This window comes from Metopolophium dirhodum, chromosome 1, assembly GCF_019925205.1.
Source record: "Metopolophium dirhodum isolate CAU chromosome 1, ASM1992520v1, whole genome shotgun sequence".
In the NCBI taxonomy this organism is placed as follows: Eukaryota; Metazoa; Arthropoda; class Insecta; order Hemiptera; family Aphididae; genus Metopolophium; species Metopolophium dirhodum.
In genome coordinates, this window is record NC_083560.1 from 25,513,623 (window position 1) to 25,539,192 (window position 25,570).

A 25,570-nucleotide genomic window follows, 5' to 3' on the forward strand; every position below is an offset into this window, starting at 1 on the left:
TCATGACCACGGTCTCAGAAGATAAGGTCGGACAACTTCCCACCCTCCCGCCCATTACAATATTTCCGCTTAATGAGGCAAAAACATTTCCAAATTGCCGCAAAAGCGTTACCGGTTAGACTTATTTTGAGGTTAAGAACAATATTTATATGGCATTCGGGGTTATTTTTATGGACTAAAAAATTATATTATTTTCTTCGACCATATAAACTAGTTGGTTTATAATAAACTAGCTAGTTTATAAGGTCGAAGTTTATTTTAAACTTGCATTATACTATAATGCCATAACCTCAAAAAAAAGTCTGCAGGGCAGCGCTCAATTGTACAGCGGCCAAATTTTGAGATGGATTTGCTTCACTAAGCAGAATGCTGAAAATGTATAGTTGTCCGACCTTATCTTCTATTACCGTGGTCATGTCCCAGACAAGAGTCGCGCATTTTTGTTGTTGTTTCTCGTAATTTCTGGTAATTAGTTGTCACTTGTCACTTGTTTTGCTTGTGGTTTCTGCTTAACAGATTAAAGAAGTTTTGTGTAAGTACATTTTTATGTTACCATTGGCTGCTTCCCGGGCTGTGATAAAGGTAAGGTTGTCAAGTTTCTTTTCCGGTAGAAAAAAATAGATCCAAAAATCGGTTTTTCTATAATTCCATCACCACATCTGCATGTGGTTAATCGTTATTTATTATTTATTTTCAACAGAGTTGAAGGTCGTCCCGCCATAGTGGTCGCTTAGTGCTTAGTTACCGTTGCATAGAGCTATGGAGCAGTCAGTCAGTGAGCTAACCAACTTGCTACAGAGATGGGAAGATAAAATGACGACCCCTAACTACAACCCTATACCGACGTTGATCAAGTAAATAAAGTTGTCTTAATATTGAAGAAGGATTTTTTTAATAAAATTAATACCTTGAGATATAGGCTCTTAGTTAAGACTTTTTTTAATTTTGAAAGTTATATAACACCTTCTATCTTAAGCAAATTAACAAGGCTGGGCAAGTCAACAATTTTTTTAACTCATTAAGTTAAGTTAATATTGGAAAAAGCAAGTTAAGTTAAAAGTAAGCGATTATATTTTTATAACTTTATGAAGTTAAAAATTAAATTATTTTCGAATCTGTAGTAAAAATATGTTACTTACAGAATGAATGATAAATGTGGAAACTGTTTCAAGCTCAGATTTCTGTGCCCATGTGTCCATGGTAGTATGTTTAGCACTTAGCAGTATTTACTGACAATTAATGGTGGGACGTTGACGATGCATCCAACTCTTCTCCTACCTATTAAGGAAGGGGAAACTTAAAATAGTATAAATACACAAATGAGACATAATAAGAGTTTATAACATACATAAATACACTTAACGTATTATGTTTGAAGAAATAAAATAATAATTACCTTTACATACCCATCAACAGATTTTGTTTTTATGAATAATTAAAGTTCAATTTTCTTTAATATGTTAATAGTACCTAAATAAATGCTATTCTAAATTATAATTTATTAACTTCTATCACTTTTATTATTTTTTTTTTTTTATTAACAGCAAAAAAAATATACACATTTTATAGATTTTATACTTATCACATATTATAATTTAAGTAAGGTATATCGTATATCTAATTCTGTGATTGGCGATAGGTACTTGTTTCAATTACATATAATATACCTAATCATATTATATACATATTCATGGTTATCGTTATGGTTATCATGGATAACAAAAAAAATTAAATAAATAGAGAAACTTACATAGTTGTTTTATACATTAATTAGTTAATTAGGTATTGAAAACTGTTAACCTTTCTATATTTTATAATTTATAAATAATTAAAATTTATTAACTTACAAGTCTACAACAATGTTCTATCTTAGAAAAATACGTATTTGTTTGTATACAGTTCTGAAAATTGCTAATGTTTAAATTAGGTTACAACTTTTGAGAAATAAACTAAAAATTGAGAAAATATAAAATATTCAAGAATCTAAAAACTGAAAAATAAATTATGATTTTTTAACTTAAATTGACAAAACGGGTGCCAATGACGGTATTGCAGTAAAATACTTGATGTAAAACTTTCAGTTGTATTGGTAAATCAATTGGGGACTTTATACTAGTGTTAGAAATGTAGTCACAAATAAAAGTATATACATCAGAATTATCAATAATAATTTCACTAGAGGGAAAAATAAAGAAATTATTTTCTTCATCACTTTTATCAGTATTATGAGCTGAAGCTCAATCTGAGATTGAGATTAAGTTTGAGAAGAAATGTTGTGTTCTTGAATAAATTCAAAACTGATAAAATCAAACAAAGTATCTTTAGTTTCACTTCTATCTTCTGGGATTACCCAATTTAATTTAAAATTTGGGTCTTAAGCTGAAGAAATTTTGAGGGAATTAGACTGCATGAAATTTTATAACCTGCAATCATATTTTGATTTAATGCAACATTGATATTCTTTCATATCTGTATTTTATTATAAATGTTTAGATGTTAATGCACTGTTTTTGAATATGCATTTTAATTTGAATTTTTAAATGCCAGTTCTACCATGGCGAGGGCTTGATACTAATGCAGTAATACTCAACAGTATATAATTAAAACCAAATAATAGTATTATAATAAATTATACTTATATTAGTATCTTATTTATTCAACTATATACATATCCAAAATAATATTCAATTACCAATTCAAAATCAGACGTATAGCTAGATAAATAGTGAGACTAAGTATGAAATAGAAAGACGAGGATAAAGTACTTTGTACATTATCACTAAAAAAATATTAATTTAAATTCACTATAAATGTAGACATGGTTTATAATAATATTCAACACATTTTTTTTACCTTTTATCAAATCAATTTTTATAAATCATCTAAATATTAATAAACTTATAAAACAAAATTTCATTACAAAATATTTTTTGTTTTAAATAATAAACATAAATCATAATACATACCTTGTAATACTCAATCAAGAAAGAAACGTCTCTTTGAACTGAAAATGCAAGTAGTTGTACCACTTTAAACAATTTTTCCGTTTTGCTATGTTACCCACAATACATTTAATTACATCGAAAAAATAATTCTCCCTGAAAATTTAATTTAAATAAAATAATTCAACATGAAACATGACTAAATTTTTAAAATTATTTTTCATTTTCGATAATATTCTACCTTGACTTGTGGTATTTGGTATTATGAGATATCGTCCAAGAATTTCTTTGATTTTATTAGTGCACTGCAAGGACTGATTTTGATTTTTGAAAATTGCTTAACATTTACTAAATAAACGTCGGCTGTTAACTTAATAAGCACCGTCTATTGAATTAAAAGTTTGTGCTGTACTTCTTTGGTATTTACGTAATTTCATTTCTGATTCATCATCTAAATCTTCACCATTATCAAGAATTCCCATACGTTTATTGTTCTCAGTACTTCATCATTTCCAGATTCTTCAATGACTGTATTCGTTCCAGTACCACAGCCACTTAACCCACTTAAATCACTTTCAATGGTGTTATATACTCCAAAATTATTTGAATATGTATTTAATTCAAATCAGGTACATCTAGAATAGTTAGTACTTACTTATATGCTATTTACAAAATATGCTGCATTATCTGTTACGAGCAGTGTGGTTAACTTAGTTAATATTAACTTGACGTTTGAATTTAATTTTAATTTTTTACTCGTTAATTTCCAGCCTTGCAAATTACTGGTATACTGTAATACGAGTATAAGTTTCTTATTTATAAATTTAAATTACGTTCAAACACTTGAACTTTTTTATTATTCAATAGATTTACAAAACATGATTTTTGATTAAAATTTTCTGATATAAAATGTCTTAATATCATTATTACTGTGATTTTAACTTTTTCCAGATTATGTGAATTATTTGAAGCGGAAACAAAAAAATATCGTATAAAAGACACAGATAATTTTGATGATCACCATCCATCTCGAATAGACCCTAATTGTGTATTGGGCAAGATGTATGAGGTTTTGTTTCGCAGAGATTCTTTAATGAATAAGGTAGATATTAAAATTAATACATATTTGGATTTTATTAAATTAATATAACTTATAATATAATTCACATTTGTATTCATCAAATACTTTCAGTTACTAATGGATTATTTAAAAGAACATCATTCGCCAAGACAAACTGAAGATGACCACAATTTAAATGTTGCTGTGTGTAGGCTTATAATGAATCTCATACCAGGTTTAGAAACAACTGTTGTATTTGAAAGTGTGAGTAAATCTTTAATTTATAATATTAGTGTTTGGAAACATAAAAACAATTTTTTTTCTAGGGTGCAAATGATCGACTTATTCAAAGGTTATTCACTTGGGCAGAAAATTCTAATGACCCATTGCAAACTTATGCAACAGGATTATTGGCATCTTTTATGGAGTTGACAGACACTGCTACTAATTTTAAGTGTGTATAATTATATTTATAGTATTTGTTATAATATATAGACGGATAGATTAATATATCACTAAAATATAATTTTAAATTATGTAGAGACAATAATAATAAACTTGTACCGATTATATTGGATCGTCTTCATTCATATTATACTAAATTTTGTGAAGAAACAGAAATTAATCAAAGCACGCAGCCATATCAAAATACAAATAGTGAGCAGCCTAATGATAATACAGATGCTCCATCTTCAAAGAGGAAAAGTAATTTTTCAATAAATTATTTATAAAACTTATTTTAGTTTATAATATTTGATGAATTTTAAACTAAAAAAAAAATATTAATAGTATAGTAGGTATTAATTTATTATATATAAATACACTAAAATTATTTACATAATTTAAACTTAAAATGAATTTAAATCTCATTGTAATATTTTTTGAGTAAGCTACTCTTCATGACCTCACAATTTATCATTTTTAATACATAAAAAAACATGCTTCTTTATGACTGTAGTAGGTATAAACCAACGAGTACTATTAATTTTAATGAAATTGATAACACTGTTAAAGATTTTAACAAGAACCTTTATATTTGTCTTGTGAGGACTTCCTAGTAAATCAAGTAAATTTATTACCAGTGTTTGCATATTCCATTTAAAAGGATTCTTTTCTGTTCCTTATTATTTTAAAAATAATAGAAATTTGTTCTTTTGCCATTTCTTGAGAAATTAATTAAGTTAGGTCAAAAGTTGTGAAATAAAAAGTAGAAAATCCTAATATTCTTAATTTATCATTTTGAGCAAGTTATCTAATAAAATCACAGGCTTTATAATTTGAAACTTATTTAAATATATTTATTTTATTTTCGTCATTTTTACTATCTAATTTAAAAACATAGCTTTTGTATACCTCCAGTCTGCTCTTAACTATTATATTTATAATTATTTTTATGTAAACTTAATGTTTGACACTTGAACTGTATAGAACTGAATCATCACAATTATTACAAATTTCTGAAGATTGGGAAATCATGTTTATTTTTTGTAGATAAAAAGATTTTGCAGTATATCTAATTATTATTTTATTAAAATGAATTCGTTAAGCAGATTGTTTTAAAAGAAATTCTTTCCATGAATTCGTTCCTTTCAAACTTGGCAGTTAATTTTTATACTATTTTAATAAAATTATTAAATCTGAAAATATATTTTAGAAAGAGAAGAAAATGGTATTTGCAGTGATATTAATTCTTCCTATCCAGAGTCTATTGCAAGTAATTGGATACAAATCTATTCACCTACTTTGACTACAAAATTAGTTTACTGTCTCAAATATTTAGTACCAACTGGAGAATATCAAGAGGTATGTATTTTATACAATAATGTATACCTATATATTCATGTATATTATATTATGTATTATAAAATTTAAAAAAAATTGTTTCTAGTTCTTAAGCCATACCTACGGGAAAAATGCACTCAACTTAGTAATGAAAATAATTAATTCTTCAGAAAAACAAAATGGTTATATAACTTTTGAAGCATTAAAATACTTAACTGCTCTTTTATGCCATAAAAACTTTGTCACTGAATTTATTGACTCACATGGATTACAAGTATGTTTATTATATGTTATGTAAATTCTTTGGTGCCGAACTTAATTTTATCAGAGTTTTTTTTTCAGTATTTATGATTGGTTTAGTAGTTTCAATTGTTACGAGAATGTTACTTGAATTATATGATAGTAACTTACTTGGTGTAGTATCAAACACTGAAACACTTATATTTTTAACTTCTCTTCAAACTTTATACTTATACAGACAGTTATATGTTATTATACTTTTACATAATTGCAATTAAGTTATTTTAACCTATTTTAGAAATTATTTAGTAGGTACAGCATTATCCATGAAATAATTAAAAATTTTCTTGAAAATCTAAATACTAGTAAAATTGTCCGAAGTTCTGTGTAAACACAAATACTGTGATTTAGTAATTTTAAATATATTTCAATATCTTAATTTTATTGATATTGTGTTTAGAAAATAGTTTTTAAAAAAGTGTTACACATGAGACAATTTATAATTTTTTAACCATAGGTTTTAGTTACTTTAATGACTATCAAAACACCAATTACTCATGTTGACACTATACGAGGATTAGCAAGTCGTGCATTAGCTGGATTGGCTCGCAGTGAATCAGTTCGCCAAATTATCAGGAAATTACCTTTATTTAACAGTGGCCAATTACAAGGTATGTAAATAATTATTTTAAGTATTTTGATGTGAATGCATCTTTAAAATCTTATCAATTAGAAAATGCAATACATTTTATACATAATATTATAGGTTTAATGGAAAATCCTGTATTACAAGAAAAACGTCAAGAACATGTAACATTTCAAAAATATGCTTTAGAGTTAATTGAATTAGTTTCGGAAGAAAAAAAAAGTAATGGCGCATCACTGACATCATTGGAAAATATAAATCGAGTAAGTTTTTAATTTGTGAAAATTCTAACTCAAAACATTTGAACTTTTCCTGTTTAAAGTTTGAATAGGTTAAAAACCCATTTAAATAAAATATTTGTCTACTGTAGTTCCATTGAATTTATTGGATAAATAGAATGTACATTATACAATTATATAGAAATTTGCTAGGCTAAAGCGGATTAAAATTATCCCACACCAAAATATACCATGTTAATGATACAGTCCATCCTGGTGCATTTTTTTAACACCTGTATGAGTGAAAAAATGTCTATAATGTCTATATTATAACTTATAGAAAAGATATACATTTGACTAGAACTTGTTTTACGTTCAATTATTATGAATAATAACACAAGCTTAATTCTACTGTATATAAAATAATATTGAATAATGATTAGTACAATTTAAGAAGAATTTTTGTATAATTTATTCAACTAATTATAACTTTTTTTATCTTTGTTCTTTATTTCAGTACTGTTTATCTAATATAAGATTATCATAGAATCAACTCTGTATACACATACCTATAAGACAGTATAAAAATATGGAAACATGGGATAAAAAGCGTCCTGTTTGAAGTTTGTTAGGACAAGGGGACATGTTTCTCATACCGGGATTATCTCGTTTTAAACGAGATGTATGATCTTAGTTTACTACCACTGAGTGCTTTTTTTTTTTTTAATTGCCCTGGAACTTTATTATTTAAACAACCCAAAGGTCTTTATAAATATGTTTAACAATTATATATATTTTACATACTAGGTATAAATTATATATATTTTTACACGTTGATGGAGTCACTTCCAATGAAGTGGCTCCTGCCTTAATCTAAGACATCTGATGTCCTTGGAGTTATCTAATAATTGGATGGCCAATGGATTGACATGGTGATCTAACCTCATCTCGTGTTTGCAATCAAACATTTGGATTTGATCTGATATTGTGAATTGCGTTATTTCTTTCGAACCGGTAGCCTGCAGTGATATTTTCACAGCGTTGTATTACATCGATGTTAGATTTACTGGCACAACCACACAGTTGAATGCGATAATCCCAGATTGGTTTTATAATTGCAACATACTATTTTCAAGCATGTTCAATCTCTCATTTAATTTTGTTAATGCTGTCATAACGTCAGATAGCGACAGTACATTTTTTTTCGTGTATGAGTTTGAATCAGTGGACCCTTAGTAGGTTAGTATCTTAATTTTACCATTAGTCAAAGTTCTAATTTGTTGCTCGTGTCCCTCAGTTTCTTAAAGTATAAATTTAATCATTATTTGTTCTAAATCATTTACACCACATACCTACACTGTTATTGTAAGTGGTTTATGGATTTTTACAGAAGCTCTCGCTACTTCTTTCGTCACTTTGATTGTTGTTATAGGTGAGCTCAAAATTTCTTTGGAGCTCCCAGCATTAATTTTAGAAAATATCTAAAGTTGTAATTTCTCATTAATTAATCGCAATTCTGTTATCATATGTTTCGAGGTTACATTGTCATTTTGTAGGTATTTGTGTCCAAATACTAGCATCAACTGTAATATTTTGCGGTGGATTTGAATCGACGTCTATATTTGCATACATTGTGCAATTCGGTCAGTTTGAGTGTGATTCACTTAAAATATATTTGTTTATAAAAACTTACCATCCGTCAAACAGGCCGTGGTTTGCATTGTAAACATTAACAAAAAAAATTGTGATAACTTAGGCAGCACTATTTCGCGAACTGCGAGAGCGAAACATACGCCTTGCTTGTTTGGTGTGCAAAACGCAACTACCGAGTGAATTTAAATATATAATTACCAACTTCAATGATTTTATGTATAAATTGTTTTATTTGCAGGCAAATGTTGTTGCACAAACTGAAATTAACTACAAAGAACAACAATTTCACTTTTTATTGTATCAACATTATATGAAAAAAGGTTGGTTCTCAACTGTAGAATCAATAGCACGAGATACAAATCTTAATATATCCGAGAAAAATCTTACGCCATTTACATATATTTCCTATTGCTGTGTAAGTATTATGTTTAAGAGGTTTTTAATTTTTATACATGCAAGTTTGTTTCCATGTAAAATTTCCATTCAGCAGAAACTATTTTGTGTTAATATGTTACAGTAAATAGACTTATAATCTAATTATTCAAAGGTTAGATATTTATCTGTGACTTATATATTAATATTGTAAAGCAAGTAATTAGTATACAAGATATTAACAATTTTAAAAAGCTCATCAATTTATTTAAAATAAAAATAACAAGAAAAATTGATTTTCTTACCCTTCAACGTGGTAATTGGTTTCTTTAGAGTAATATTAATATCAACAACACATAGGAGTCTGTTGAATGCAAATTTTTCATGTTATACCTTATACGTTTGTAAGATAGAGACAATACATTATTTTAATTATGATACTTAGTTTTATTGGTTGATTACATAAATACTAATAAATATTTTTGTACTTAAGAATCGGTCGTATAGAGGAGGAATATCCCCTGTAAGTTCTAGACACATGATACAGTTCAAAAAACCTGAATTAGCCAATTCATCGAACGGTCCTTTAGGTGCTGTATTTCGTGCAAGCGGAAGAAATTCAACTCCAAAACGTTTGAATATCATTAGGTATTTTGTATTAATTTAATAATTGGTTTATTAATTGTATTTAAATATCTTAAGCAAATGTATCAACTGTATTTTATTTATCTAGACGATCAAAAAATCTACCGAAACCGGAGCCAGAACAAGAAGGAATGGCAGCAGGAGGGATGAATGATAATATTACAAGTGGTAGCAACGTCAAAATATAACGGATGAATTACTGTCGTGTACGGCCCTATTTGACATGTTGATTTTATGATATACGTTGAATAAACAGATTATATGAAAATACGATTTAATTTTTAGACGAAAGTAGGTAAATTTATTCGTAATGTTCGTAAGACGCAACAAATTAATCCTGATTAGTAATTACTGTGACACAGACACGAATAATAAATTTTCCAAACACTTATGCACTTGGCATAATTTTTGTAAACCTGAATTTAACTTCATTTTTTGACATTATATACGTACAACAATTATTTATTAAATTCCAATTTTCATTTATTAGTTAAACTGCTCAAGTGACTAAAAATTATTTTATAATTTAAATGAAACCTATCATTTTTAGATTTGTAAATATTGAATATGACCAAAAGATAATTTAAGATAGAAATCTAAATTTGCAGTTTTAAAGGTTTATGTGGAGCTACAGTGCACAGTGGGGTATTTTCATAAAAAACTTGTCCAAAATATAAAGATTAACCTAAAATTGAGTTTTTCATGACTGCTATTTTACATTTAGATTTCAATTTTAAACTCACTAATAAAGTATTACAATAGATAAAAACACATTTGATAAATGTTCTGGGCATTTTGTTAGCTCCCTAAACGTTCCTTAAAATGGGGAAAAAAGATTGTCTCGATCTATCTTGGAAGTCTACTAAAAATAATGGTGAAGTTTCCATTTGTATATTTTGTTTCAATCTACTATATCTACTATATCTAACTATAGTTTAAATTGTACATTGAATTGATATTTTACAAATCTATGTACATTATAGTATAATGCATATTATGCATACCTCCAGCTCCAGGTAACGAGTCCATTATTTTAAATATAAAACGGCTATAGAAAACATAATATCAGCTTAGCAAAACTAGGAAAACTTCTTATACACAGTAATACAAACGACAAACAGGACACATCTGTAATACCATACTTTGAGTCAGGGTTTGCCAACCTTTCTACAAGAAGTGAGCAACATTAAAAATTTCAAATATCTGATAGCATTTTGAAAAAATTGAAGATTGAAGATTTTGCTGAAACTGTGAGAATAAAAATAAATTTTTATATTATAATTTTTACACAATAGCTTAATTGACAAAATATTACATAGTTTCGTAATATTAGTTTATCTAAATAAAATACAAGTCATTCTATCAAAGTCCTATATGTAATTTCCATGGTTTATTTGAAATGATGCACTGCACACAGACTTAAAAATACCAAAAATCAAAAAATAGGTATCTAGTATTATACTAGGTATATAAACACCAACATATGGTAATAAAAATAGCAAAATCTTCTCAGACAAATGAATTGTTTTCAATTAAATGTAAATCATTACCTATATCTTGTATTTTAAGAAGTACGAGGTATTGTACTTTTTATTCATAAAAAAAACAATAAATCTAAAAAATTTAATAACTATAGTGCATTATTGAGAAATTACTTAAAATATTTAGAATAGGACGAATAGGTAAATAGGTACACAAAAATAAACACTATTTGTAAAAAAAAAATGTTGCAATGTTACAATTTTCGTGACTTACAGTGATTAATAAGCGAGTTACTGGAAAGAGTAGTCTTTTAAAATAAAAGAAATGGGTGGGTGGGGGGTGGCTAACCTTATTTAACTGTGAGTGCTCTCGAAATACCTTTGTGCGCCACTGATAGCATTTAAAAAAGGTGAACAAGTGGGTACTGCTGTGCTGTACAGTAGTTGTCAAACATGGCATTGTAATGGATGTATCATACATGAATTCAATGATCAATCATTACAAAAGAAAAACAATTTTATACGGAGTTTTGTCCCCTATAAATAATCCTTGTATAAATATTATGATCAAATTTATTAATTAAAAAAAAAAAAAATTAAAATTAAAAATATCTTATAAGGCTATAAATATCGTAAATTTCTGGTAAACTTTATTTTTTTGTTAACGGGAAATGAGTTGAAAAAATTTGTCAACTTGCCTAGCCTTGAAAAATAGTTTTTGGTATACAATATACACTTATTAATTGATTACCTATCACGAAACAATAAATTTCCGGCACTCGGCAGTGGTGGTTCTAGCGTTCGGGCAGGGTCGGCTGTTCGTACTAAATTTTTTCATGTTCACCTGTTAAAAACTTCAATATCGTGTCGTATCATCAGTAAAGTAAAAAATTACGAGTCGAAAGAATGAAAATAGTTCGTTCATTTTTATAACTTGTTAAAATAATTTCATTTTCTAAACTTATCAGTTATACGTAACATTGTCACTAATTATTAATTAAATAATGAAGTACCTACCTACTTTTTATTTTAAAGTAAATTATAATATATAAGATTTAGTAAAATTGTATAATGTATTCAACAAGAAGCTTATTCTATTTTATTTTAAAATGATAAAGAAAATCTACCTATATTTGGACTGTAAGGAAAAAAATGTTGAGGTAGACAATTTAGATTAACTTATTGCCTATAGCTTAATTATAAATAAATGTCCAATATTAAGCTCTATATTGTATAATATTTTTAAATTTGAATTTGAATTATTGAGTTTGCTAATTAATATATCAAAAATTTACTTTTAAACAGGCACAGATGAACTTCTATTCCACAATATTAATTACTAATAAACACAGTTTTTTCATAGTTATTTTAAGTTAAAATTTGGACGAAATTACCTACCAAGAATTTAGTTATTTTTTTGTAATTTCATCATATTAATAATATACTGGTTACCGTATTAATTATAAGTAATAACAATATAAATATAACATAAAATATTCTAGACTGACAAACCGTCTCTGCTGAATCGTGTAGTATAACAAATATCATTTAATTCAAATTTAATACCATCCATTATAGTGACCCAATTGTAACCTTCTAGAAATTCACTAAGCTAAACTGGTATTAAAAATAATGCACCCGAATGTTTAGACCATTTCATTTACATGGATCAGTATCCCGGTGTGGAATAATGTGATATAATTTTAAAGAAGTCTAGTTAAGCAAATTTCCCCTTTTGATTACAATTTTAATAATTATGTAAATATAATAATCTGTCACCAATAATAATAATTATTAAATATATAGGGTTAAGGGTTTAGTTTGCCACTTTTTGGGCCTTCCAGAACACTGTCAAAGATTAAAACTATTACCATTGATTATATAATCAATGATATTACCTATAAGCATATGATTAGCTGAAATAACAAGTCAAAATCACACAACACGAGTCAGTTTTAATTTTGGTAGAGTAAAATGTCAGTGCAAGTTTAATAACAATTGAACCTCCACAAAGTATTTAATGAGCGAGTCTAGAAAAAAACATACCATGTTGTATCAAACTTATAAATAATTGACAATTTATTTATTTTTTAATTTTCTAACGTATGGAGTAGGCTAAAATAAATAACAAAACATTTAATTTGTACTATACTAAAATTAATTATATTACCTATATTTATAAAATACAGATACATTTAGTCATTCATATTACTAACACCTATTAAGCTAATTATAAAATAAAAGCATACCCTGTGACAAGTATTTATGATAAATAAATTAAGGAAAAATATTAATTAAATGCACTTCATTGTACTGGTTCATGTTCAATCAACAAGAAAGATTTCTATTCTTATTGAATTTTCATTACTTTAATTGAGTATACCATACAATTTAAATATTTTTTTTACTCTTTTTGAGCTGTTTGTGGACAATTTCAGTTAGTAACGTTTGTTAGATACCAACTATAGCAGTTGAAAAATATAAAAAATAAATTTGAACAATTTCTTTTTATAACCATTGAATGTCCAAATGTCGCAAAATTATCAAATTTAAAATTTAAAAATTATTTTGTAATAAAACTGTATAAAATGTTCAACTTTTATAGCAAAGGATATATAATTTAAAACAAGGTTTCACAAGAACAAATATACTGGTATTGCCACTTATAATATTATTATGAATTTTTCTATAATACCATATATAATTTTGGAAAAATCTTTCCTCTGTATTAAGAAATCGACAAAATAATATTTATACTCTAAACCTTATAATTATTCAAAAATAATATTTTTTAAAATATTGTATAAATACTAGAGAATCATAATTGATAATAATATAAAATGTTGTTTTTGTATACAAAAATATAGACGTACATTTAAGAAGAATAACCAAATAACCAGAGTAAAATGCTATTAGTGATGACAGATAACTTCTTATAAAATTGTATACATTCAAAAGTATACTATTTTTTTTATGTATACATAAACATAATTTAGAATGCCTATTTTATTTCAGATTGGTCATATGAGTTTACCCAAAGAAAATTAAGTTTAATTAAAGTTGGACAATGCAAAACAAACAATCATTAAAGATAAAGTGTCATAGATTTTGTAATTATTAAAACAAATATACCGTTAAAAATATTTATTTATATTTAATATTAATAAAAAGAAACATAAATTATGTTTCTATTAACTCATTAAACAATCAAATAAAATAGCCATTCCATATTGATCACATCAAGTAGCCACATCAATTGTGTCAGGTCCATCTTGCATAAATCTGCTTTGGCTATTGTCATTTATTATGGTGATTGTATTATCCACTTCCTATAACATTTCATTAAATGTTTCAATTTAATTTAAAGCATAATTTTTTATTTTCTTAATAGTTTTACATATTTTACATTCTTCATCTGATAATGGACTCCATAATTTGACTTCCATATCCAAACCACTAGTTGCCAACAAAAATTCGGAAGGGTGTGGTTGTATACAATTTACAATGAAATTATCTCCTTTCAGTATGAGCAAATTCTCCTCTGTATTTTTATCCCATACAAAAAATAAACCATCATCTGAACCAGCAACTATGAATTGATTTCGACTATAAATAATGGATGAATTAAATATTCGAAAATTTGTTGTCAGTTAAAAAATTCATATGCCCATAATATCTACAATGGTCATCATTTACCTGATTACGAAAATATTTTTCAACAGTTTTCTTCTGGGCTTGTTCAATATGTAACACATCTAGAATATTTGATGTAGAACCCAACATTTCAAGCAATTTTTTTCCCAAATAGCGAACACAAATAATTAATGAAAATCAATAAATGGTTTTTATGGAATACAAGTTATAGTAGTTACCATCAAATTTATCTTTATTATTAGATAGTGCATTTAATAAATCACTATAAAGACATTTGTATGCAGCACTAGTTTTGTATGATGGGTAGTTCATTGTGAACTGATCTAAATACATTTTAGAATCTTTTAACTTGTCCGTATTTTGTCAAGATTTGAACTTTGAATACTTATATATTATTATAAAAATTGTGACTAAGGATTTTAAATATTTTTCAAATGTCATTGTAACAATATAGTAGGAGCCTTGTAATAAATTTTCAAATTTTTTACCAAACAATTAAAGTTGTATTGCCATTCATAGAAAAAAAGACTAATTAAATTGGAAATGAAAAATGTCAGTAAACAGCAAGAAACTAGTCAAAATATTTTGGAAATTTTATGTTGTAAAGAAAATGCAAATAAAAACGATCAGTGTAAATTTCATGTTACACCCCAAAAAAGAAAATCGATTATGTCATAAACTGATTTTGCGTAAAAATTCAACTACTTATCGAGTACACAAACACATATTAAAAAAATGTGGGCCAGTGGGTGTCACTCTGCTGTACAGTAGGTTACAAGTGGATCACTGTAATGGATGGTGTTAAATTTGAATTCAATGATATAATATCATTGTATAAGAAAAACGATTCTGAGCGAAAACGGGCAGTCAGCCTATGATAATACTAAGTATATTTGATGATATTACTGTGAATAATGTAGTTTATATATTTACCTATTTACGTGGAACCTTGTTTTAAATTTTCAATTCTTAGCTATAAAAGTTGAACATTTTATAAATCACAAGAACAAATATACTGTTATTTCATTGTAGTAAAATCTTTCCTCCATATGATATTAAGAAATAATCAAAATAATATTTATTAAAATATTGTATAAATACTAGAAAATCATAATTGATAATAATATAAAATTTTGTTTTTGTATACAAAAATATAGACGTACATATTTTATGAAGAATAACCAGAGTAAAAGGCTATTAGTGATGCCATATAACTTCTTATATAATTGAATACTTAAAAAGTATACTATTTTATTTGATGTATACCTAAACATAATTTATTATACCTATTTTACTTCAGATTGGAGATATGAGTTCACTCGAAGAAAATTAAATTGAATTAAAGTTGGACTATACAAAACAAACAATCATTAAAGATAAAGTGTCATAGATTTTGTAATTATTAAAAAATATATACCGTTAAAAATATTTATTTATATTTAATATTAATTAAAAGAAACATAAATTATGTTTCTATTAACTCATTAGACAATCAAATAAAATGGCCATTCCATATTGATCACATCAAGTAGTCATGTCAATAGTGTCAGGTCCATCTTGCATAAATCTGCTTTGGCTATTGTCATTTATTATGGTGATTGTATTATCCGCATCCTAAAACATTGCATTAATTGTATTAACTTAATTTTAAGCGTAATTTTTTTATTTTCTTAATAGTTTTACATATTTTTCATCTGCTAATGGACTCCATAATTTGACTTCCATATCCAAACCACTAGTTGCCAACAAAAATTCGGAAGGGTGTGGTTGTATGCAATTTACGATGAAATTATCTCCTTTCAGTATGAGTAAATTTTTTTCTGTATTTTTATCCCATACAAAAAATAAACCTTCATCTGAACCAGCTACAATGAATTGATTTCGACTATAAATAATGTATGAATTAAATATTCGAAAATTCATTATAATATACTATTAATAACTTTACCTTCCAAAAAAATTTGCTTCTTTGTTGTCAGTAAAAATATTGATATGCCCATAATATCTTCGATGATAATCTTTTGCCTGATTACGAAAGTATTTCTCAAAAGTTGTCTTTTGAGCTTGTTCAATATGTATCACATCTAGAACATTGGACTTAGAATCCAACGATTCAAGCAATTTTTTTCCTAAATAGAGAACACAAATAATTAATGAAAATCAATAAATGGTTTTTATGGAATACAAGTTATAGTAGTTACCATCAAATTTATCTTTATTATTAGATAGTGCATTTAATAAATCACTATAAAGACATTTGTATGCAACACTAGTTTTGTATGATGGGTAGTTCATTGTGAACTGATCTAAATACATTTTAGAATCTTTTAACTTGTCCAGTTGAAACAGGCTTACTGCCAACTGAAAATGTGCTTCCATATGATAAGGCTCCAATTTTAATGCAGTCACGCAATCTTTGAGAGCTGCGTACAAGTCTCCATGCCACTTTCTTTTAATATAGGCTGCAGCTCTATTCGAAAACAGTTCACCACATTCATGAATATTTAGAGCTTCATTATAAAGTAGAATAGCAGCAGTATAGTCTTCTTTTTCAAATAAATAATTTGCCTGTAATTTATAACAACACATTAATTTATTTACTGTTAAATACATGAATATATGACGTGCAATTTACAATGTATATTTCTAACCTTTAATTTTAACTGTAATACATTATTAGGTAGTATCAAATAAGGAACAGGAACATGATCATCTATTAAATCTGTAGAAAAACCCTCAATGTTTTCTCCTTAAAATACACATATGATTACATAAAATATAAACATTATAATTGTATCAAGAAACTTACGAGGAACTTTCATAACTTTAGGGATGTTGAAAAATGCATTATCTGCTCGATTCACTAAGTTATATAAGTATACACATTCACAACCATAATTAGCCAACAACTCTTTTCCATCAGGATTAAAAGTCAAATAAGTAATTATATATTTTTTTGTTTCATTGTCATTTGAATGCATGTGACCTGGTACAAAATATTGGAGTGTATTGTTAACAACGTTGCTATCATATTTTGAATGATAGTTCATATTAAACGATGACAGTGATTGAATCATTCTGCGGTCATACAATCTCACATATTGGTCATTAGCACCAACTGCAAGCTGCTCAGTTCTAAGTTGGTTAATATCTAAGCATTTAGCTTCAATCTTCTCTCCTAAATTACCATATATCGTCACCAAAGTAGTTTTAGATTTTTCGGTAGCACATTCATGGCTCATTCTCATATCATGTTGGCTATATGAACATCAACAGATAATTAAATGTCAACATTATTACAACAATGGTATGATTACATTGAAAATTAATTTAATAAACCGTTATCATACATTCACTATACAAATCATACCTAATGCATCCATCTTCTGAAGCACACCAATAAAGACCAGGCGAATCATTTGCTACAGCTAGACGGTTGATTATTCCTTGAGAACAAATGCAACTGCTTAATTTTTGACCCGTTGTTACATTATATGTATGTGAACTCCAATCACCAGATCCAGTTGCAACTATATTATCATTACAACCAGGTATAAACTATATATATATATATAAAAAAAAACTTATGTAAATAATAACTATAACCAATTAACATAAAAATTACTAATCTGATAAATTAATTATAAATAATATTATTATTTAATACAATATATTTTATTTTTTTTTTCTTATACACATTTTTAATATTAATAAAAAAGGTGGGTAAGTGGATGTTGCTCTGTTGTAAAGTAGGTTAGAAGTAGGTTACTGTATAATGGATGGCATTAAATTTGAATTAATAATAATTATTTGGCCAAAGCAAATTACAATTAAGTGAATAAATGATTTTATATGTAATATAGTTTTATGGCCCATCTCACAACTGAGTATAACCTCTTATAAGTGATGATGGAGTACTATTAAAAGATAAGTATAACAAAAGATAAGATGTACTGTTAATAATTTGCACAGGAATACCGTTTAGTAATAATATCATTGCTGACGAATAACGATGCTGAGCAGTGACGGTTTGTCAGTGTGGATACTGGATATATTATATTATATTTATATTGTTTCTCATTTCTATTAACTGAGTACATTTACTCTTTTCACTGACAGAATATAGTTGCACACATACCAAAACCAGTCGTAGATTGCCGTATATATACAAAACCCCACTTATCGGCTCCAATTGTATGTGTTAAGTAACTACATTTGCTCAGCAAATAGAGTAAGTATAGGTTTCTTAAAAATACACTGCAGTTTATTTAATTACCTTAACAGAATATATGCTGTCATGATGTAATGTTGTAAGAGTAGTTTTAACTTTTTGTAAAAATGGATCCCATAATATTACTTGATGGTCATCATCAGATGATGCTAAGATGCTGAAAAATTAAATAAATTATATAAGCCTTAATTAATAAGTTTTTTTTTTATAATTAAATCTACATTTTATTCAATTCAAATATTTTGTAATTTAATATACACTTACCTTCCACTTTCATTCCATTGTAGGCAATTAACACTTTCTCCATGTCTTTTAAATTGAGCGAGTAATCCAAGTTTTGAAATACATTTGTAATCCATGTTACTTTTTAATGCATACTTTGTGCGGATGTGATCCTGTACATCAATAATAGTTTTAAATATTATGTGACTGAATAAAATAATATTATATGTTATATTACGTTCAATTCTCGATTCCTTATCAACTGCAAAATATTTTGACTTTTTGTTGCTGAAGACATTACAATAATTGAGGTGTCAACTAGTAACTATCAATCAATACTATAACTTATAATAGTTTAAGAGTTGAGTTAAAACATAGAATTTGAACCACTCAAAACTAAATAAAAATTGAAAGAGAAAATTAAAATATATGGGCTATTCAAAAATATCTTAAAAATCTCCGAACAATGGATTAATACAATATAAAAATGGTATTAATCATTAGTCATGCACATTTAATCAGTGTACTACAAAAATAGTATTAATCATTGGTCATAAGCCTTATCATTGAAAATAACTACGATTCGATAATCACTTGCCTTAGTAAAACCTTGTTTTGAACATTTTGCTCCGAATGTCAAATGCTACAAATACAAGTTCTCCTATAACATATAAATACGAATATCGACCAAACGGCGACGTATCACCTAGTTCCCCGGTTAACAAGATCTTCGCGGTGTTCTAGATACCCCGGGATTACGATTAAAGATTATACCACGGAGTAAGATATAATGGACTGGAAACGACATGGTCGGCGGGGGTCGGGGGACGGCCACGAAAAGATGTCACTTAGCTGATAAGAATACTGTTCTTGAAGTTTTCAGCGCAACCGGTGGTTTTATTTGGCTACACAATTTGTATCTTAGTACGTGTTAAATGCAGAGGGCGCTGTAAACTCCAGAAACACGGGCAACCCCCCGCACTTTGCCTCTTGAACATACTTTCGTGGCCATGATAAGCTTGCTCGTTTCCAGTCCATTATATCTTAGTCCGTGGATTATATCTACAGGTTACTCAAGGTGTATTGATAAGATGTCGTCACTCTAGAAAAATAAAAAGTGAAAAATGTATATGAAGTTTATAAATTAAAATGCAACATTATAAACATGATCTCTTAGCGGGACAGCTAGTTATATATATTTAGATACTCCACAGTATAATCTAGTCAGTGCTTCTCAATTTTTTTTGTCATGAGGCTCCTTAAATTTAATGTAAAACTGTCAAAAATATAAATCAAAATATAAATATAAATCAAAATTATAAATTGTTTTTTCTAAATTGGATATATACTAAAATTACAGATACAATTTCACACAGATAAATTATTAAAATGTATAGTAAATTAATGTTTTAATATACTTTTGAAAAATATTAATAATAGTATTACAATTTAAGTTTTTAAACTTTTTCCATAAACGCTTAAAGTCTATAGAAAATAAACACTGATCTAGGATGACCATATAAATCTATCAACCATTTAGCATATAGATATGTTTCTATCCCCAGGATCTCTGTTAATAATATATAATAATATATAGGTAATAGCATTGATTTTATAATCTACTATAAATACTATGAATATATTATAAAATCAATGGTAATAGGTACAGCTGAGTAATAAATGCTTATAAAAAGGTATTCAAAATATATGCATTTGGTAACACATAGGTAATATAAATACTAGCTTTAACCTCAATATCAACATATTATAAATTTTATTTAAAATCCATATATTAATTAATAATTAATAATCATTATTTGTTAATTGTAACACTTTGAAAACATTATGTTTGATAATTTAGTGAATTAACTCTCACATTTTTCATATATTTTTTTTTAATAGGAAATTTAAAAATTACAATATTTTAATAGGTAATAATTGTATTTGATTAAAAGAAAGTATTTAAATACATGCATATAAATAATTTAGAACATAGAAGACATTATGCAATGAAAAATTTTGAATTTTATTCCTTAAATCATAATATATTTTCAATTTTCTATAGCTTTGGTGTACAAAACTGTTCATTTATCGGCCTCTTTAGGACATACAGCGCACCCGGTGGTTACGTCTATCTGTAGTAAAATTTTCAATCAAGTTTTCAAACAAGTGACGACACCTTATCAATACAACTTGCGGTTACTCAACGATACTTATTTTTTGGTGCACGAAAAGTTATCAATTTTGTCATAGAAAGAATTACAGTTAGCGCTTTTGCATTAAAGTGATTTATCTTGGTACTACGAAATATATCAGTACCTATACACAGTCATAACTAAGAAACAACATTTTCACGGACGCATGTATAAGCTCGGAAAGTATTCTCCCGGACTGTAGATTTCCGGAATGTAAATTTGCGAACCGTATTGTCACGGACCGTACAAATCTGGAAAGTATACTCCCGGACCGTATAAATCCAGAATAAAATTATTTTTCAAACCGTATTATGCCGGACCGTATAATCGCGGAATTTCAAAATATGCGGACTATATTGTCACGGACCGTATAAATCTGGAAAGTATACTCCCAGACCGTATTTCCCAGGAAAAAAAATACACACATACAAATCCTAAATCGCGATAAGCGCAGTCTATTAGTCTATAAGTCTAATATTATTCTTAGCCGTATTCATACCCCCGTGTTAATGGGTTTGATATAGGCAATTTTATTAATTATTTGGAATGGAATTTCACAGAAACACCACCGATTCCATAACATTTTTTTTAGAAACGTTAAATCTGGACGGCCAAAATTGAAAATGACAAATTAAAGATATTTATTATTTGGAATTATATTATGTAGAAAAAATACAATTAGGAACTGTCTTTGTTTGGAAAATTAATAAATAAAAAACGTATTCTTAGGAACCAATACAGTTGAGAAATTGGATAAACGAAAACATGTTATTTGGAATCTGCATAGTTTTGAAAATTAATAATTAATGTGAAACACGTATTATTATGAGTAAATTGTATATATGTATATTGTAACTATATTATGTAACTCGGTAACTTTTGTAAATTGTAACAAGTTACTCATTTTCAATTTAACTTGTAACTAGTCACAAATTTTCCTATATGAAAGTTACAAGTTACGTTGTGTTTTGATAATTCATAAGTGGCTATAATTCTTTCATTTTGGTTTTCACAATTAATCTGGCCAGTGGATATTATCGTTATGATCTGGAAAATTAGAAAAATATGCTAAAATTATCAATAATCATAATAATGATTTATACCTATTAGGTACTATGTTTCAATATGCATTTTTTAAATTTTTTTTACAATACCTAGTGAAGTATACACTCTCATAATAGAATAATTATATAGTAACAGTTAAAATAGTGTTCCGAAATTCCAGTTTCCAATAAATATAACATGTTTCATTCTATAATTGGTTCAAAAAATATTTTTTCCATACAATAAAATTGTATTCAAAAAAATATTGTATAAAACTAGATTTTCCATTAATCATGTGATAATATTTTTATCTATCGACGGTGTCGTTTTCATGACGAGAATGTTCAATTATAAATAATTACTAGCATCGATAAGCCTCCATCAATATTTATTTTTGTCAACGAGAGCACACGCGTTTAAGGACAAGTGGACTGTTTATTTGACGTTTAGGTACGCGTATATCACGGAGGCCTATCGAAATAAATATTGATTTCATTTGGATGAAGCGGCCCCTGGTTCAAAAAGTATTATTCTCATTACATGTATTCTCTCCGTGTAGTCAAGCTAGGAAAATGTTTTGAACGTAAATTACTTTTACAAATATTTTAATAGTATAGCAAGATCTACAGCCTTAACAAATTTCCATAGCCTGTGTGCACTTATGTACTTGTACAGTTATACCCCTTACCTTCCTTCAAACAAAATATTTTATTGTTTTCTTACTTTATTTCTATATTTATAAAATTGGCGTGCGCCTGGTCTATATAGGGAGAAAGGACCCCCTAAAGTATTTATCGATATATTTAACCATACTCAATTTTTCTTGACAGGGCCCAGATGCTTGCCTATTATAGTGTGAGTACGACACTAAAATATACACTGTCAGGTGAGCGGTGAGGTGACACAGAAATAAACAACAGTAGGTTTTACGTTTATACTTAAATATCAATGGACGTGGCACCTCCAATAGAACTTATTTTTGCAGGCCACTGACAATATGAGATAAATTGAATTTAAACTATAGACATATACATTTGTAGGTAGGTACCTAAAAGAAATATGAATAGTTAGCTTTATTAAATAATTGAGGTGGCAACTAAAAAATTAAATTTAAATTTCAAATTTTATAGAATTGTGGACAATTTGAAAAATTGGCACCGGAATCTTTAAGATTAATGTGCTACAAAAGTATTATTTAGTAAAAAGGTTTGCATTTTACATTAAACGCAAGCCGCAGTTTGGCCATCCCTGTTATATATTATAATATATATTTGTTTACACAGATAACTAGGTCACTAGGTACTATTTCACTAGTCATCTATAACCACTTAACGTACAGCTGAGTAGTTGAATATTTTCAAACATTTGGTGTATTGTATAACACACCTTTTACCTTAAATACAGTGACAGTGTACCTATCTATGTTAAAGGTGTTAGACAGGTATTCAATAAATATTATGTTCCGGATTGTCAGATATATTAAACTGATCTGAATTATTTTTCATATATTGATAAAAATAAAAAGCATTCCTTTTTATTTCTGACATTAGAGAATCTATAATAGTATACAGGGTGATTTACAAACACAAATTAGTATGCTAACTCCGTTTTTCTTCAAGAATACATGCAGTTATTCAAAATCTGATTTTTTGCAATTTTAAAATATTCATAGGTATCTACTTACTTAATACCAACATTTATGATTTATAAAAATGGTCCAAGTATAATAAACACTAGATCCAATATTACATCTATTTTATACAATTTTATATTTCTGTAAAATCATTTTAAAGGACTATTATCCCTAGTATAATCATTTCAATAATTTAGAAACTAGGTACTAGTTGAATTTTAAATTAGGTACATCAAAGTTATTATAATTTATAATTCATATAAAACACACTGAACACTTGTTTTAAGCTGTATAACAACAAAACAATTTAAACATTTTGCATCATGTTTGTTATTAATCTTAATAAAACTAAACAACCATTAAACATTTCGGAGTCTAAACATAATATTATTTTACATGTAGATTTGAATGAAACTGTACCTAGTTCAATGTATTATATTTGCTGAATTTATGGTGTTTAGGCAATTACAATAAAAAAAAAAATAGGTAATAGGTAACCACTCTCCTATACAGTATATGTCGAAAGAACCTTGTCATTGAGTAAATCACCGTAATGTATGTATTCTGTGCAACGATTGTCAATCGGTTTATATATCAAAGAGTTATGATAGGTATGTTTTTTTATATAGCTATTAAAGTTATTTATTTTATTATTAATATAACTGTATATTGATTTAATTTTTGTGAAAACATTGCATTTAATATAATAATATCTAATAGTATATATTTACATATTATATCATTTATTATTCTTATTAACTTTTCAGTCAATACTGAATAAACTAAAATAATAATAATATCGTTTATAACTTTAAATTAACAAAATATGAACTGTACAAGACAGTTACATAATTATTTAAAATAAAATAGATTAAAGTACAATGTACATTGTATAGATATCATATTTATAATGCAGTTGTATTATATTGTATTCTTGTATAATACCACTATATTTTATAGTACTACACTACTGTATAGTATCACTTCTATATTTGATTAAATTGTCATGGAGTGTGGTTTGCTTTATCAGCATGACTTGAGTCTACATCAGCTTTGAGTTAAAGCAAACGTATGCTCTCTTTTCTTACTGACCAACTGTCTCTGTTCAAGTTGTGATCTAGGAATCTTAATTCCACAATGACTGTACAGATATCAGTGGTTAAACATTTGAGAAAAAATGCTGGTAATTTTGGTCATCTGTTTAGGCATCCATTTTTTTGTATTTATATATTTACCTTTTTAAAGTTATAAGTGCGATAATTATTGGAGAATAAATATCTCCCTTTTTGAAAATTGGGTTAGTGAATGTAGAGTTCTAAATAGGGGGTAAATAACCATTATTTTACTTTTATTAAAAATAAAATTAATGCTCGGAGAAATAAAAAATCTACATTCATGAATTATATTATTTCACATTAATTAATAGAACAAAGTACCGAATGACCAAAGTTAAATGGACACTTTTTATAACTAGATTAGAGATTACGGACTAAACAAATCACCGATATTTAGCTCTTCATTAGCTGTTTCACAAGCCAGAGTGTAAGATTTG

At 27.1% G+C, this 25,570-nt stretch overlaps 2 protein-coding genes and 1 long non-coding RNA gene across 3 annotated transcripts; 2 read left to right on the forward strand and 1 right to left on the reverse strand.

Moving 5' to 3' along the window:
• Positions 1 to 759: 759 nt before the first annotated feature.
• On the forward strand, positions 760 to 9,746 carry LOC132934946 (protein mahjong-like). The gene is made up of 13 exons (XM_061001382.1): positions 760 to 854; positions 1,142 to 1,203; positions 3,914 to 4,044; positions 4,135 to 4,266; positions 4,329 to 4,456; positions 4,544 to 4,707; positions 5,657 to 5,805; positions 5,891 to 6,058; positions 6,542 to 6,695; positions 6,791 to 6,933; positions 8,780 to 8,956; positions 9,407 to 9,561; positions 9,647 to 9,746. The coding sequence occupies exons 1-13, from the start codon at positions 760 to 762 to the stop codon at positions 9,744 to 9,746; spliced, it is 1,758 nt and encodes a 585-aa protein (XP_060857365.1).
• Positions 4,579 to 5,961, forward strand: LOC132933879 (uncharacterized). The gene is made up of 3 exons (XR_009662952.1): positions 4,579 to 4,707; positions 5,657 to 5,805; positions 5,891 to 5,961. It is a non-coding gene; the product is annotated as an uncharacterized LOC132933879 (long non-coding RNA).
• Positions 9,747 to 14,238: 4,492 nt separating the features above from the next.
• LOC132934953 (WD and tetratricopeptide repeats protein 1-like) lies at positions 14,239 to 19,470 on the reverse strand. Its single transcript, XM_061001395.1, has 10 exons — positions 19,385 to 19,470; positions 19,189 to 19,319; positions 18,970 to 19,081; positions 18,064 to 18,251; positions 17,503 to 17,951; positions 17,345 to 17,442; positions 16,895 to 17,261; positions 16,642 to 16,822; positions 14,446 to 14,645; positions 14,239 to 14,330 (listed from the first exon to the last, which is right to left on the reverse strand). The coding sequence occupies exons 1-10, from the start codon at positions 19,442 to 19,444 to the stop codon at positions 14,239 to 14,241; spliced, it is 1,878 nt and encodes a 625-aa protein (XP_060857378.1). The 5' UTR covers positions 19,445 to 19,470.
• Positions 19,471 to 25,570: the final 6,100 nt, after the last annotated feature.